At 38.2% G+C, this 16,859-nt stretch overlaps 1 protein-coding gene across 3 annotated transcripts in view; it reads right to left on the reverse strand.

The window, feature by feature from the left end:
• Positions 1–16,859, reverse strand: part of LOC118343039 (myocyte-specific enhancer factor 2D homolog) — a 30,963-nt gene that overhangs the window by 13,600 nt on the left and 504 nt on the right. For all 3 annotated transcript variants that reach the window (XM_035681761.1, XM_035681762.1, XM_035681760.1), the window contains exons 2-7: positions 8,506–8,899; positions 5,731–5,934; positions 4,607–4,744; positions 2,200–2,416; positions 1,135–1,191; positions 285–466 (exon numbers count right to left, since the gene is read on the reverse strand). In XM_035681761.1, the coding sequence (XP_035537654.1) occupies positions 285–466; positions 1,135–1,191; positions 2,200–2,416; positions 4,607–4,744; positions 5,731–5,934; positions 8,506–8,559 (852 nt within the window). In that variant the 5' untranslated portion in view covers positions 8,560–8,899. The remainder of the gene's footprint in view (positions 1–284; positions 467–1,134; positions 1,192–2,199; positions 2,417–4,606; positions 4,745–5,730; positions 5,935–8,505; positions 8,900–16,859) is intronic.

The raw sequence follows: 16,859 nt of genomic DNA on the forward strand, positions 1-16,859 counted from the left end.
AAATTCCCAATGTTTTTGTATAGTTTTCCATCTCATTCGTTGGCCTGTGAAGGTATGCTTTCCTGAGGTAAAATGAAAACAATTTCTATCCCCTCATGGCCCCTGAAAAATTGAGAAAAATGAGTTTCAGGTGTCTTGGTTTTGTAACTGTTTGTTAAGCTCCTTACTTTTCATTATCCCAAGTAACTAAATGTGTTAACAGAGGTGTTTTTTAAAATCGCACAAGGTTGAAAATGGTAACTAAAAGGACCCAGACAACACAAGTTCGGCTTGGTTAAGCTCACCATCTGCATGAGGCTCTTTCCGCCCTGTGAGGTGATGACTCGGAGGTCTGGCTTGCGGCTGTTGACCATCTGGGGGCTGGGAGGTGGGGGTGGAGACTTGGCCGGAACTACTTTCCCCAGACTGTTGCCGTTGGAAACAGTGAGGAGGCCTGGGGAGGCCCTGGCACTGGTGTATCCATTAGCTGCGGGGTGATAGAGGTGCGAATGGACAGAAATCAATAGGAAAATCAAACAGGTGAATGCAGACAGCGGGGTGTAGACATCGTGTGCAGACTCAAAGTTGTGTTAAAATAATCCTCCAAAGCTTTCTTTTTCCAAACAGTTGTTCTATTCTGAGACGCTCTTATTTGAAGATACGTCAACGTCGACAGAATAAAGCTGTCTGTTAAGCCAACGCCACGTCATCCAGAATAAAACTATCATCTAATAACATCTTTTCAGAATCTGTTTGTGTTGGTGATCATTGGACATGATCCCGAGACAAATGTATTCCTTCTACTACTTGTACACATATGCACAGTCTTCTTTGAAATATCAACATTTACTCAATCACTCTAAATAGCCAATGAAAATTAAGTATACAAAAACATCTTCTCATGTAAACATTTAAAAGAAAGAACTGTAAAATAAATGGAGCACATAATGTTAAAAGGTGATCTGTAAAGCAGACTATTTATCCAAGGGGAAGTGCTGGGAATCCCATGAATGTCTGTTGATGTTACTGGTGGCATCCCCTTATCCCTCCAAGGCACAATCACAGATGGCACAGAGGAGATGAAGAACCTTGGAAAGGATTTGGAAAAACTCACTAAAGCAAACTCATGATCTGAACAAATATAGGAGTACTCACGGACTGGACTAGGGCATCCTCCGTTTGAATTATTCAGGTCGCCTCCAAGAAGAGCCCCTATTGAAAAAGGTTGAAATGGGTAGAAAGGAAGTGAATTAGGAACAAAAACAATAACATAGCTTTCATATTTGAAATATAAAATCAGAAAAATAAGGAAGCAATGACATATTACCCAACATGCTGCAACTCAATCTCAACAAATTCTAAATATTTGACTACAAACTGCCAATGGAAATCCATAATGACGTGTATATTTACATGTTTACATTTCATATTTTTATACACATACATCTAATCTTTATCCTTAATATTTCTTTTTCTAGTTCTTATCTTTCCTCTTCTAATTATAATTATTATTCTTAATTGCACATTAGCAATTTTAGTACAGACCACAGTATGCCAACCTTCAATGGACATATTGTGTACCTTTAAATCTTGAATTATAAATCAAGAAAAATAAACCGTAAGACCCCATTCACATTTAGTGTCTTGGGCAGATGATTTTCATGTAGCCAGGAAACGTCTATTTATGGTTGATTGTAAATAAAAGTGTCTCATCTAGATGTTATCCAGATACTTGTAAATGCATACGGACACTTGAAATGACAAGTGTAAATGGGGTAATTAGAAACCATGCTTATTGACTCCAGTTCTCCCATGTTTAATATTTGGTTGATACAGCTATAAACTAAAAATTTAAAAAAGGTAATACAAAAGTAAAACATTTTTTCCAAATTGGAGGAGGAGTGCAGTAAATGTCACACACTGCAAATTAGTTCAGTGTGGAGGAATGTGCTCTACTCCCTTAGGCACGAAGCAGCTCTTTACATGCAATGATAAGGAGATACACACAATATCCACTGTAGGTCTCTGAAAGAATAACTGATAACAATGGACAGATTTTAAAGAGCAAAAATAACGTAATTTGAGGATCAAAATAACATATTACTTTTATAATATGACTTCTTTCTTCACCTCACTGAATTACATTCTGTTTCTGCTGGTATCTATTAGTCGTCTGACCACTTCAGTCTCGCCACACTCAGCAGAATATCACTTGCTCACCTGCACTGGCTGGTCGCTGTGGCAACCCAGGAGACACCGTATTTCTCTGAAGAGCCGGTTGCTGTGGCGACAGGAGGTGGGTATCCGTGAGCGACGATGATGTTACATAGGAGGTAGTTACCAGTGCGTTGCCAGGGTTACTGAATTGCAGTGTGCTTTGATTGGACGACTGGACTGTGACTGGCATGGAGAACGTCTGGGGCGGAGCTGTTGACTGCTGCAAAGTGGGAAGGGAGAAATTCACTTTTAGTCTTTATCGTACAACAGCTACTCGGCGCTCTATCTCTGCTACATTAAATTCAAGACCAAGGTATGTATGGTTTTCATGTACTTTAAAGTTTTATGTTAGTCTTGGGCGTCCTGGTGTTAACCTACAATATACCACCAACGTCCCCAGTTCGATTTCAGCTAGGGCCCTTACTTGCATCTTATTCAGCCATTTCTCCAAATGTTTGCTGTCTGAATCGTCACCATTAAACCATCAAATAAAACCAGCTAATAAAAGCTAAACATGCCAAAAGATAACATTAAAAAACTGTTTTATTTGAGTACATCCTTTCTCTTAACTTGTATTTAGACCTGATAATAATTCAGAAAAATAAGAGATAGAACCAGACGAGTTTCAAGATCCACAATTGTAATGGCTGACAAAGAGTCAGAGAACCCCCTGATGCAAAACACAACTTGAAGGTTATCATCCTGCGTATACCGTGGCCAGCTGCCTATAAAATATGTAATGAAGAAGTACACCATTTTGAGAGATTGTATCTCTGTTCTCTAATCGGTGTTATTATATTATCAATATAATTGGTTATATCAGTTCAGTCTTAATTTTGTCTGCATCCATTTGTTAACCAAAGTAAACTGAAACCAACATTGAGCTCATGGTTGGCGACACAAGAAGAGGAATCAGTCGACTGTGAGCGACGCTGTGGAAACTGAGTCAAGCTCTCTTGGGATCTACACAAAGCCTGCATCTTTTTTCTTTGTTGACAATCAAGGGCTTCAGTGCATGTTGTGGCTTTTAACAGTTGGTGGCTTAGTGGTAATTAAATCCTCTGGACCCAACACAAAACATTTTACCAGCACTACATGCACCACGACAATATTAGTTTTTTAACGCCACCCTGATGAAGGCAAGATAGTCGAAAACATTTGCTGAAGTATGGTGTAGATCTTGATGGACTCATTGAACGTAACACTGATCTACATCCCTCACCAAAGTTATAAAATGCTATAATTTATTTATTTTTTTAATTTAAACTTATGACACATGACACAACACATACATACACAATGAATACATACATTTCTAATAAGAATCTCTTAAATTTGGCTAGTAAAGAATTAGTGCCCAAGATATTTAATAAGCAGGTAATTTCACAGGTGAAAATAAAATAAACTTGTCAGTTTACTTTTCAGTAAAACGCAACTAAACTCTGAATTCATTCAAACATATGTCTGACATTTTTGCATTTCCTCATGCTTTTTGGCAGTCATATTTGCACACAAATACACATATTATCTGTGATAAACTAAATTTACCATAACAAGCCTTTCTTTCTCCAAATTGTACAGACACGATGCACGGAGTGACACCTGAATTCATTTTAAAATAGTAATAAATATTTAAGGATCTTTAAGTTCGCTATATTTAGTTGCAGGTGGGCATAAATCACAGCAATGATTTAAGTGAGCAGTGGGATTTACATGGGAGATACAGATAAGTATCATCAGTGTATAGTAGTAAAATAAAACCAAAGCAGTAGCAATTGAGGTTTTCAGCACTGAAAACAAAAGCTGTACACACAGTCTAACAAACGGAGTAGTCAAAGTGGGTAAAAAGCTGTCATGAAGGCAGAAACAAAAGGACATCATATGTCAAGAATATTAATTAAAGCAGAACCAAGGGCCTTTCATTTTTTGTAGATTTTGGTTCCCTTTGTGGACAAAAGCGGTAGTGTTTTCACCGCCTCATTTCATTGAGTTAAAGGATAATCCGACCCAGTGGTAGGCATTAAGAATAACCATATATAAATCTCTTGCTGACTTAAAAACTAATTGAAATGACTTTAAATTATAATGCAGTCTCCTTAACCGTTTAAAATATGGCTTAAGAACTATGACCAGATATTGCAGTGGCCAAAAAACAGTTCATATATCTGTTATCTCCTATGACAATCTAACGTTTCTTGTCTCCTGCAAAGGAACCAGTGAAAAAAAAAGTGTGAAACGTCAAGTTAGAGGAACTTCACACCAGTAGCTGTTTCCTGTAGGCACTGAAGCCAAACACAGAACAACAACAGACACTACTGACCAACAAGTCTGCAGTCGTGAGAGAAGCAGAACAGTAATTACGATACACTCTGTATGAAATTAGTTATTTAAGTATGTTTAGATGACTTACTCCGTAGCGTTTGAAGAGAACATCCAGGTCCTCTGTGGTCTTCCGGTACTTTTCATCATTTAGGGGACTTTGGTCGATGGAGTCTTCACCGTCCGGCTCTGGACTGTCACAACCATTGAAGCCTTTCTTTCTCAAGGTCTATGAAAGTACAAGAGAAATGAAATGAGTGGCAGTAGTGTAAATTAGTCTAGTTGGATTAAGTTTCTGTTATCTCTGATACAGAGTCGAATCTGATAGAGTATACTACCATTTCAAATTTGTAATTGCCTGCCACAAAAGCTTGATTATTTCTGAATGGTCTTTCATGCTTTTGGGTAGTAGAAAGTAGGCTTTACAAATAGATGTTATGTGAAGGGTTTGCAAAAAAAACATTTTTTATCCAGTTCAGTCTGGATATTGCAATTACAATATTTTGTTTTTCTTGTGTTCACTCATACATTTTATTTTTCTGTATGTTGTTGTTCCAATTGAGTTTGGATGACATTACACTGTATGTATGCCTTTAAATTTACTATGTTTACATTCTGAATACACAGAAATAAAATTCAGTAATGTGGCTACTGCTGCAGGTTTACAACAAGATTATCACATTGAGATTATGTTTTTTGCAACTACTTGTGTGATTTCCTTTCAAAATGTTTAACCTTTTAATTGTTTAGTTTGTCATGCTAGGAAAACAAAACCACACACTTCTTGTGAGTGTTACCAGCTGTTGAGCTAAAACTATGCTAAATGGTGCTTATTTGCATCCTCATATCGCACTGGTCCTGTTGTTTTTAGTAAAACACCTCATTCAATCCCTTGTACAAAAGGCGGTCACAATTTTACCAGATCACTCGGAAAAATTTAAACAATAACATTTTCATAACAAAGGAGATTTATTAATCAACCAGATTAAGTTATCATATTTCTACTTGATTCTTTGGCTTCCATTTCTGAGAGGAAGCTGATAATGTCTATGAATACTGACTGGCATCTCAGCTCTGTTTAAGGTTAAAGTCTGTAATAATAAATGTGCCAACACAGGAACAACATTTTCTACATGATTTAAAACTCAAACAATGGTAACTGTCAATCTTAGCTAACTCACAGCTACACGTTCGCTGCTGATAAGGTGGATTTACCTCAATAATGTCTGCATTGGTCCGGCTCTCGTGAGGCTCGTTGTACTCTGTGTATTTGAGCAAGACCTTGTCCATGTCAGTGCTGGCATACTGGAACAGCTTGTTCGCGTGGTTGAAGATGATTAGAGCGATCTCGCAGTCACACAATACACTCAGCTCGTAGGCTTTCTTCATTAAGCCAAACTTTCGCTTTGTGAATGTAACCTGAGAAAAAAAAACAGCAGAGATAAATATTATAGAAGAAGGATCATGCATGTCTTTCCTTTGCATAAGCCCTTTGTGATCCAGACACAAAGAGGTCTAGACTTTTATTATTAAACAAATTGTATTTACTGGTACTTTGGCTGCCAGAACAGTCACTGACATACAGTAGAGTCTGTTTTCAGCATCAAGAATGAAGCTACCTTGTTTTTGTCGATACTTTATGACTTATAACTATTAACACTACGATTAAATAATAGCCTCAAACATCAGCTTTAAAGCAGTCAGTGATAGTTTTGTAAGTCATACTCCATCCTCCAATATGCTAATAAAACCAGTTATAAGCATCACAAATACTTTAACATTTTATTTTCAGCTTTGATTCTCTGATGATGCATTTTTTCCTCTCCAAGATTAAATCTGAACTACATCAAATAAAAAAAGTGGACTAATAAGACTTTAATTGTAAGAATAACAAGGATTGTTGACTGACTTCTCTCAGACCAGTCAAGTCTTTCTTGGGTTTCTACTCTTTCTGCCATCACAATGTGGGCTGTACAGTCTTGACATACACTACACGCTTTGGTCCAACTACAGTGGCACAATAAAAAAACCTAAAGAGGAACTAGTGAGGTGGACAGTTACAACCTGAATTCAATTTGTCAAACCGTTTCAGTGAAACTATCAACTAATTATGTTGCTTACAAATTTGTCTAAACAGCTTATGTTGCAAGAATTAAACTGATGATTTAAACTGAAGCATGTTCAGTATTTACTATACAAACGTTCGAGGATCTGTCTGCAGTGAGGAGATGGTCTCTTGGACTCTTGGATGCTCACAAAAGCAGTGATAACAGGAAAAAAAAACTAAAAACTAAAAATACCAAATGAACATTTTTGTATGACTACTCATCCGACGACCCAACTGAGAGAGCTAGACCTTGGTCAGGGAGGAGATCAGGAGCCACTCTGAAGGAGCTGCAGAGCTCCTAGCTGTGATGTCGATCTATCTAAAAGAACGACAATCAATACAGCCTTTTACAAATCTGGGCCACATGGCAGAAGGGCTAAAACAAAAGGCACTCATGGAAAAGACATTACACATGACAGTGTGCTTGGATATTGGAAAAAAAAACATGTTGCGGACTGAGAGCATAAGGCGAAATATTCTGTGGTGTGACGAAACCATAACTGAACTTGCAGCAGTGATACAAAGCACTTTGTTTGGCACGACCAACACCATCCCTACTGTGAAATGTGGTGGCAGCCTCATGCAGTGAAGACTTGTGAGGAGAAATGGAAACAACAAATCGAGCTGCAAAAGGCAAATTCTTGAGCCTGTTTTTGAATACTTGTCAATTTAGATTTTAGTTTTATAGCCCAAAAATCAGAATTTGCCTCAGAGGGCTTTACAGAATTCAACATCCTCTGTCCTTAGACCCCGCGATTTACTTGAAACCTTTCACTGCAGCAAATGTGATATCTGAATGAGACACTGACAAGAATAAAGCCGAGTCAAAACAACAGAGCAGCTTCAGAAAGAGAAAAACAGTGCAGGACCACAGCAAAGCCATGACTTCACTCTCGTACAAAACCTGTCAATGACTTCCAGACCATCTCAAATCTGCCTGCTGCCTCAGGCTGGCAGTGAGAGATAACAAACAAAAAACCTCTGGACCTCAGTAACAAAAATAACACATTTCAGTCAACTGCACACATGATTTTAATATGCCGACGCTCAGTTTCTTTTGATCTGAGATTTTTCATGAGAATGAAGAACGTATTTTCAAATATATCTAAACGATAACGGTCCTTAAAAGCATACATGGTCCTATTTTATTCATGGGATTTATTTAATTCTAAAATGATTTTCTATGTATTAGAAATCTAAGTCTAAGAAATACCACGCCTGTTTTAAAAGCAGAAAAGAAAATAACTTGACAAAATGTATAACAAGAGTATAAACATTTTTTATAATAAGACAGCTGGATTTTAACTGGTCACTTGGAGCCTGACAGTAACCATTTTCTTTTCTTTTTTTACAAGACAAAAATGCAAGGTTAACGAGGAATGTGTCGGCACCACAGAAAACTTCCAGAAACTTTACAGTGGGAAGTGGCTTTTTTGGTTTCATGCACCGCTGACTGGCTTTCATAAGAATCAACGGACTGCCGCTTCCAACGCCGTATCCAGTTCTCTTTATACATCTGTGATACATTTACATTACCGCATCGCATCAGGTCATAAGTTCAAAAACAGACTTTAAAATGAAAGAAATAATAATTAGACATTCATCATGATAACATTTTGACCATATCAGCCAAATCATAGAATAGAGTAATAAGAATACATTGACAAGATTAGAAATCTGATCATTTAATACCAACTTGAAAGTTTTCTATACTCACAGACTTATTTTAACTAGTACCAAAAGAAGCGGTTAAATGCTTTGCCCTTTAAAAGCAGATTAACCAGAATAATAATCGTCAGAATAATTAAAAACACTTTACTTTTAATAATTTAACACTTGGTTGCAGCCCTCATCGATAATAACCAGCCACCAAAAACACTCACCTGCTTGTTCCTTTCATCGGTGATCCGTTGGATCTGAATCTTTTTCCTACCCATGATGCTTTGCAGTTGTGAAGACGAAAGTCGTAGTCAGTCAAGTGGAGAAGTGCCTCTCAGAAGGTGAGAGAGGAAGTGCAGCCTACGACCTCTTACTTTAATCCAAAACCAGTCAGACACAGTCATGCATCCGAGGATACACGCACACACACATTTCTCTGCCCAGATGTGGCGACGTCGTCGACTCCTTTTTGCTGACAGGGAGCGAGAGTGAAGTGTGGATGCTGCCGAGATGTGTTGAGTTGAGGAATGAAGGTCCTCAGTTCATCGTCTGTTCAACAGGGACAAAAGTAACAAACTTCCCTGCAGCTGTTGTGGTGAGGCGCACGTCACTGCTCTCCTGCGTGAGACAGAGACAGAAAGGTTGCTTAAAAATCTCCTCTTGTACATAACAAACATTAACACAAGAAGAGACGGGAGAGGGACATTAATCGATCACGTCTGTTGATATGCTATGAAGAAATTGTCGTATTTGTGTCGTGTACAATTAACTTAAGCACAACAAATATAACAATGCCTTCTGATTATGAGGACAGAGGGGTCACAGACAGTTAAGGTGAAGAAAACACTCTGTACCAGGTTAAATGCACTGGTTTCCATTCAAAGCATCACATGGCATGAAAAAACTGATGAAGTGCAATATGTTTAGCTAAAAAACTCCCCACTATTAAATAGCAATAAACATGTCAGGGGAAAAGCTCTTAATTTAATTGATTTCTGATTTGATTTCATGCTTTGAAATTTGGATGAGATGTCCTCATCTGGCCTTTACAGTGAGAGTCAGGAGAGGCTGGGCATTGTATCTTGCTCAAGTGCACTTCACCAGGTAAAGCTGCAGAAGAAATCTGTGTTGTTCTACACCATTATAATCAAAAGGTTGTGGATATACACACCTAGACATACACACCTAATCAATGATAGTCCTAACAATGAGCTTAAAGGTGCACTATGCGATCTAGCATGATGTCGCTTCTGTTGTCGTTCAAACAAAACAGAGCAAGCTCAAAAGCTAGGAACTACAAACTATTACATATTGAAAATGGCTTTATTCTCTCAACGCAAACTCCACGCTACTCCATCAACTATCTGCCTCTCTGCCCCCAATTATGCTGCAGGCGCACTAACCCCCACCCCCCTCAAAACCCCTCTCTCCAACCAATCTTGTTGGTGATTGGCTGGAACTTGGTTTGTTTGTATTTTGGTGCAGCAAGCCTGCGCCCACTTAGTGTTTGTTTGAGCGTTTAACTGAAGCCTGTGTTTGTTGCCGCCGAGACCCGTTTTTTTCAGTGTATTCAGGGCGGGCCAGGCACGCTAAGCGGATCCAAAGGTCAGAGGAATGCCTAACGATTGGAGACAAAAAATGATAATTGCGCTGAACCCACTGCAAGATCGCATAGTGCACCTTTAAGTCAGAACATTTTCAAAACAGTGTCCAGAGTGTAACTAGTGCACTACTTTATTTAATTTACAACAACAAACTAGCATATAACTACATAACTTCACCTTTAAATAAGTTATATACATGTGGCACTATTCTACTAATTAGGATTGGGTAATTCATGTTGAACTTGACTATAGATTGAATGGATTAATGGATTATTAAATGCTTAAACTAAGACCTATGAGTCATCAGATCGTACAAGAAAACTGTCAGCATGTTTTTCTGCACGCATGATGCTTCAGCCCCTTTAGGGCCGTTCTGTGACAGCACTGACACAATCGATGCCGTTTCTCCTTGAAGGAAAAGCAGAGCAGCTCTACATAAAAAAAAAAGGATTTCAGTGAACAGGGCAGCCTGAAACATTTCATAGAGAGCTTAACTAAATTAATGGCAGAAATAATAGCCAAGGCTGCTCTACAAAGCCCTCAGCTCTGCATTAGTTTTTGACTGAATACCTCAAACTATGTCAACAGAATTAATATTTGCTTGTGGGGATGACTATTAATATTGTACATCATAGCTACACACATTTCTGTGACATTATTTAAATCATGTGGGTATAATCACGGAGCAGGTTAGTTAGTTCACACACACACACACACACACACACCTTCGTAGGCTGTACTGTAGGTTGGCGAGCCATCTTTGTGTACAGGTTGAATCACTGTTTCTTTATTTTTGCGTTACCTTGAAATCCTCATACATAAGAAATGAAAATAATGAACAAATGACTAACAAAGCCTTGAGAACTCTGCACAAGCTACAGATTTTATACTAAAGAAACTGGTAATGTTACACACTCCCTGGAGTCAAATGATTCATTATTTTGAAGCGATATCCTTACATGTATTACTGCAGGTAAAAAATGCTTTGCTATTGATTATAATGTGAAAATCTTATAGATTCAGATGGATGTATTTTTCTGTTTTTTAAGCAGTAACAACAGTTTGTCAAATGTGTTTTCAGCAGTGTATAATGATGCTTATGTCACAGTTGAAACAGATAAAAAAAAGTGACTCTGTATCGAGAATTACAAATGAGTTACTTCATAATGAATCCAAATTCACTAGCAGTAATATATACAGCTGCACATATCCTTCCCGAGGTGAGAGCTTTGAATACGTCCACAGCTGTGATTTAAGTTTACAGTAGTGCTGCACAGTTCATCTTATAATACTCACAATTCTACCTTCAACAATTCATTAAACTCGGTCAGGTGTGATGCTGATGCCTTAGCTTTTAGGGTGGCTGCTGCTGCGGTGCATTAAATCAAACGCTGCTTGGAGCTGAAAGAAATAGTCGATTAATTGGCAATTAATTAGTTGACACAAGAAAAAAAAAAGGAATTAGCAGTTATTTAATAATTCATGAATTATTTAAGTAATTTTTCAAGCAAAAATGCCAAAGATGACCTAGTTTCAGCTTCTCAAGGGTGAAGATTTCCTGCTTTTCTTTTGTGATATATGATAGTAAACCTCTTTGGCTTTTGGATGGATAGATAAACAAAGGGACCGGGACATTATAATGGACATTTTTCACAATTTTAAGACAAGGCAAAACTGATTCCTTAAGAGAGTCAGATGAAAATAACTATTAGTTGCAATTTACATTATGAACTGTCTGATCAATCTTCATCAAAGTTTTATTTGATTTCATGTTTGACATTATTGTTATTGATTTGTTTCAGTTTTTTTGCATATGTCTTTTTAATATCTTTAATCAAAGGAGAGAAATATGAACTGGTTGGAGACGGTGACTGCAAATGGATTCCAAAGGTACATTTTCCCTGACTCACTGCTGTAGTGAAAACTGGCAAAAAAAAACACCTGAATAATACAGATCAAAGAGTAACTGGCAACAAAACCATCATCTAGTTTGTTGAACCTACAACTCTCAACCAATTTTAGGTTTAACCATTGACAGTAGGAGCTCAACTTACATTTTCTAAAATGCACCAACTTCCCTAAAACCCACAATCCTTCCTACACACAGGCTGAGCCCTGTGGCGATTGTTCAGTTTTCCCTATAGTCTTGACCCTCCATGTCCATGCTTTCCTGTGGGATTGTTGTTAGGCCAGACGGAAAAAATGAAAACGCCAGTGGAGTGCACATGGGGCCTCCACAAACCACATTTCAACACTTCAGAGTGTCCAGCTTGAGAATTAATCAGAAGCTGTAATAAAACCCAGCATATTATGTTCAACTCAAAAATCTGTGTCAATTATCAGTGCCATGTATTGCATCAACAGCGGCATATGCAATTTGAGTCATCTGTATAAACCCTTTAATCCAATACTTTTGACTCTTCTCCCAGCTTGCCAACTAGTCTTCACTATGGCTTGATATGCTGGATCGGTGTCGGCGCCGATACTGACCTCATTAAGACCTTTTGGTCGGATTAAACAAGACATTTGTCACTTTGGGGCTCTGCGATGCTGCAATTGGGATTTTTAAACTATTCTCTGACGTTTCATGGACCAAACTGTTCATTTTTAGTCTATATATTATTAAAAAAAAGTGACAAATGTCCATCACAGTGTCCTAGAGCCTGAGGCGATATCTGCAAAACTCTTGTTTTGTCTGTCCACATGTCAAAAATCCAGACATTTTCTATTTATAGTTATATAAAACAGAGACAAGCTACAAATCTGGAACAAGGGAACCTTTGGCTTTTTCGCTTGATACGACTTAAACGATTATTAAAATAGTTGTTGGTGAGCCAATTTACTAATTGTTTCAGCAATAGCTACTATTGGCTAAATTTAGCTACTTGACAATTTGTTCAGGTATCCCTTTGTAACTACAGATGTAACTCAGTAATCGCTGACAGCCGACCCAGGGGCCATTTCCTGCCCTCCAGCCTGCAACATGATGTCAAAAACATGATATAATCTGACCTACAAGATGAATTTCTTTAATTTAAAATAAAAACACAATTCTATTTTATTTAAAATAACGGTCAAAAGTGGCTGCAAATGCGTCTACAGGTCTAAATACGAGCACATTCAGTCCACTGCTGTAGAAGGACCTGGACAATAGCAGAACATTAACATAACCATGTCAAAAGAAAGTACATTAATATTTGAGATAGCAAATTCAACAAGATGTTTTAATAGTTAATTTCTTAATGATGTTCGTTATCAAACAACATTATATACAGACTAGCAATTTATCTGGCTAGCCTGCAAAACTAACACAATACTCCAAACAATCAATCATGTACGATACGGTCTGTGCTGTGCCAACATGGAGCTTTTCATACATTACATCGCAGCACTGCCGGACATCATCATATATTCATTAGACTCCAACTCTAAACAATTACCACAACAAGACATGTAGAAATATCCCACAGCTAGAGGGGAGAAATGATTAAAAACTGCTCTTCCCTCCTGACTCTACGAACTCCGCCACCGTCAAGCTACAATATTCTCTTTGATTAGCTGTGAATTGACCAGAATGAGGCTACACTGCAAGGTTTCTGTCTCGCCTTCCTCTCCCTGACTGCCCTCTGCATGGCTGCCCCCTCATTACTGTAATTGACACGTTCATCCCTCCTCTTCCCCCTTAAGGCGCTGATGGCTCAATTAGGAACTGGCCGGAGGACTGATTGGACGCCAAAGATAATGAGGTCGCCGCTTGGCTAAAACTGATCCCTGCATGCAGCCAAACCGAGCTCGCTCGGTGACATACGGGCGTCTGTAAAGGAGGAGAAAAGACAGTTTACAGGTCAATCTGAAGACACATCAGAAAACACTAGATAGACGCGTATAATGGTGAGAAAAAAATGAACGACTTCAGGTCTGCCTCGTTATCTTAAGAGGGCAGGCGTTTGGTCACTCCGGTGAATAGTGAGCGGCGCACATGTTATTAGAATCATCCAAGTGATGGTTACGCAACCCTTGAATATTCTTGTGGTGAAGGAGAGCACAATCAAGCTCAGGGTAGGCATCTGTCCGTTTTGGAGTAGTGTAATTAGTGGCTGTGACCTTTAGCGGATTATGCAGTAGCCAATGAAATGTGCCAAAGCCCTGAGATAAATGGTCAGGGTTTGCCCCATCCACAGCTCTCAGACAGGCCGACTTAATGGCTCAATCTCCACTACGCAAAGACGGACAGCGTTGATTTGCACTTACGTAGTCTCGTCAGGTGTAAGGTTGATGCAAATTCACACTACAAAGGAACACGTATTGATGAAAGTTTATGGTTTGTATTTTTACAGACCATGCATTTGGGTACTTGCAGATGCCGAATACCAATATGAGTACTTAATAATCCTATTGCAGTTGTAACAATGAATTTATTTTCTTCAGATGTTTCTCACTTTTTGACTGTATCAATGTTAAAGGTCCAGTGTGTAACATTTAGGAGGATCTATTGGCAGAAATTGAATATGCATAACTATGTTTTCATTAGTGTATAATCACCTGAGTATTAGAATGAGCCTGTTACGTGTAAAGATGCTGTGGGTCGTCTTCTATGTTAAATGTTTCTACAGTAGCCCAGAAAGGACAAACCAAACACTGGCTCTAGATAAAGGCGCAGCTACTGTAGTTTTTCCTTCCTGCTTGCAAGGGGAGAGCGCAACTACATCACTAAAATCCTGCACACTGGACCTTTAAATGTTGTGAAAGTTGCTTAAAAAATGTCCAAACTGCTGACATTGCTTCGCCTCTGCCTTCCTGCTCAACGAACGAATTCTTATGTAACGCCACGCAGTTGTAAAGTGGTATTTGGTGCAGTATCAGAGGAGTTTTATGATCATAATTACATGTACATGAGGACAATATCGGACCCAATAACGTAATTGGTGAATCCCTGTGAAAGATTCATATTCATGTGACCTACAAGCATTATACGCTATTAGAGTAGTAACCAACTATTGTCAATAAAATGTGAGGAACGAGTGAAATGTGTCCAAGTAGGCAACTTCAAATTTATTTTTTTAGATTGAATAATCGGTCCAAAACCTTTCCATTAACGTCTATTTGAAAAATGTTTTAATAATAAAGTAAAATAATATTTTTTAGTTAAATTTCTGTCAATCAACTAATGAATTAACCAACTAATAACTTCAGCTGTACAATACAACATATATTTACATACAATATACAATTAGCTATCACTTTTAACAGAGATTGCTTGTTTCTTTAACCATCGCCTGACTAAACAATAAAATATTAGACAAATCACTGCTGTTGACTGCTATCAAAATGCATTTCCTCAACGCCTAACGCCTAAATGAACCAACTTTAATAACCGTAATCACTGGCTTTCTTAAGAGGGAAGAACAAGGGAACAAACATTTACAACAGAACTAAAAATACAATCAATTACAACTTTCCAGACATGATTTAAGTATTTCAACAAACACAAAGGAATTAAACTTTACATTTTCCAATCAAATCTCATATATTCCAGTAGTTTACATTAGTTGTTTTAAATATAATGTGTGTTTCGCTATAAGAAGCATCAACAAATATCATCAATTCTTTGTTTTGTTGTCTGTCTTGTTGGTTTTATTTGACCTCTGAGACAAGAGTTGAAATTCCCAAACCCCAAATGATGCGAATAATTCAAGACGTGAATGCAGTCTTAAGGAATTGTTGCTGTGGACTTTGAGAAACCCTCGGTTGGTTTTACTCTGTTCATCTTGGCAACCAATCCCAGCTTTGTCAGCTCAAAGTCCTGCCCATAGGAACTGCAAGTTCCAGCAACGCTGTTATTATAAGCATTTTAATGAGAAAAAACACTCCTGTTGATGATAGCAAGTCTTTCAGGCAGCTGATACGTCGACGTATTCTGTGAGGTGAGTAGAGACATTGATCCAAACAATAAAACTAAATGATTGGAGCTTTGACTTCTCAAAACTAGCACCAAATGTAAAAAACACACACAAAGAACTGGTGGAAATATGTCATGTGTGCTCTCAATCACTGGGACTGTGCTACCTTATAGACACTGATGTGAGTCCATCTGCATGGACGGCACTCAGTGGTGTCAAACTGGCCTACTTCTAGCACAACATCTTTGGAATCTACCCTGGGATGGCTGCTGATTTCCAGAGCATGGGGCCAGCCGCTGAACACACACAGCCCCATGGTGAACCATAATCACTGCCCTAATTTGACTTGAGGGTTTGCTCTTGAGGTATATAAATAAATAAATAAATAAATAAATAAATAAAAGATATGTATGTGAGGTAGAGTAAATAATGATCTTGCAAATGCCTGTCAAAAGCATCATCGCTTCACATCTGGCATTAGCATTTTTTTATATGTGTAAAATCTGATCTAATCTAATCAAGTCACATTCACACACAAACACACACACATATATATATATACACACACAAACTAAACCAGTGCAGGAAAATATCATCTTTCTTGGGTTAAGAGTGAAGCTTCAAGGGCTGGGGGGGAAAAAAAGCTGCAGCTGGATGAAGAGCTTTGAACAATAGGTCTCTTATATGTGTAGTTAAGACCTTAATGTCATTACACTACTGACCATGTTAGATCTGGTATGTGGAGGTTTTAAATTGAACATTTTTGGGAGCAGGACTCACAGCTGTATCCTACAAACATTATGACAGATGGAGACTTTAAGTAGACCCACTGACGGCGGACAGCAGGTACCTTCACAGGATCTAATTTGACAGGTTGGAGGCTTTAAAAAAAAAAAAAAAAACGGTGTGTGGTGATTTAACCAAACCAAACAGCCTCCTTTAAAACACCTCCAACACGAGGGTTGATTCACAGAGCACAAAAAGGACGAGCTACTCTCTCTAAAACAGGCCATTTCACAATTTTCAAGTTACGAGTCGACCGACAGCCATTACCTTCCTCTCTCTCTCTCTCTC

Source organism: Morone saxatilis, unplaced genomic scaffold (assembly GCF_004916995.1).
Source record: "Morone saxatilis isolate NCDOM2014 unplaced genomic scaffold, NCSU_SB_2.0 Contig9, whole genome shotgun sequence".
In the NCBI taxonomy this organism is placed as follows: Eukaryota; Metazoa; Chordata; class Actinopteri; family Moronidae; genus Morone; species Morone saxatilis.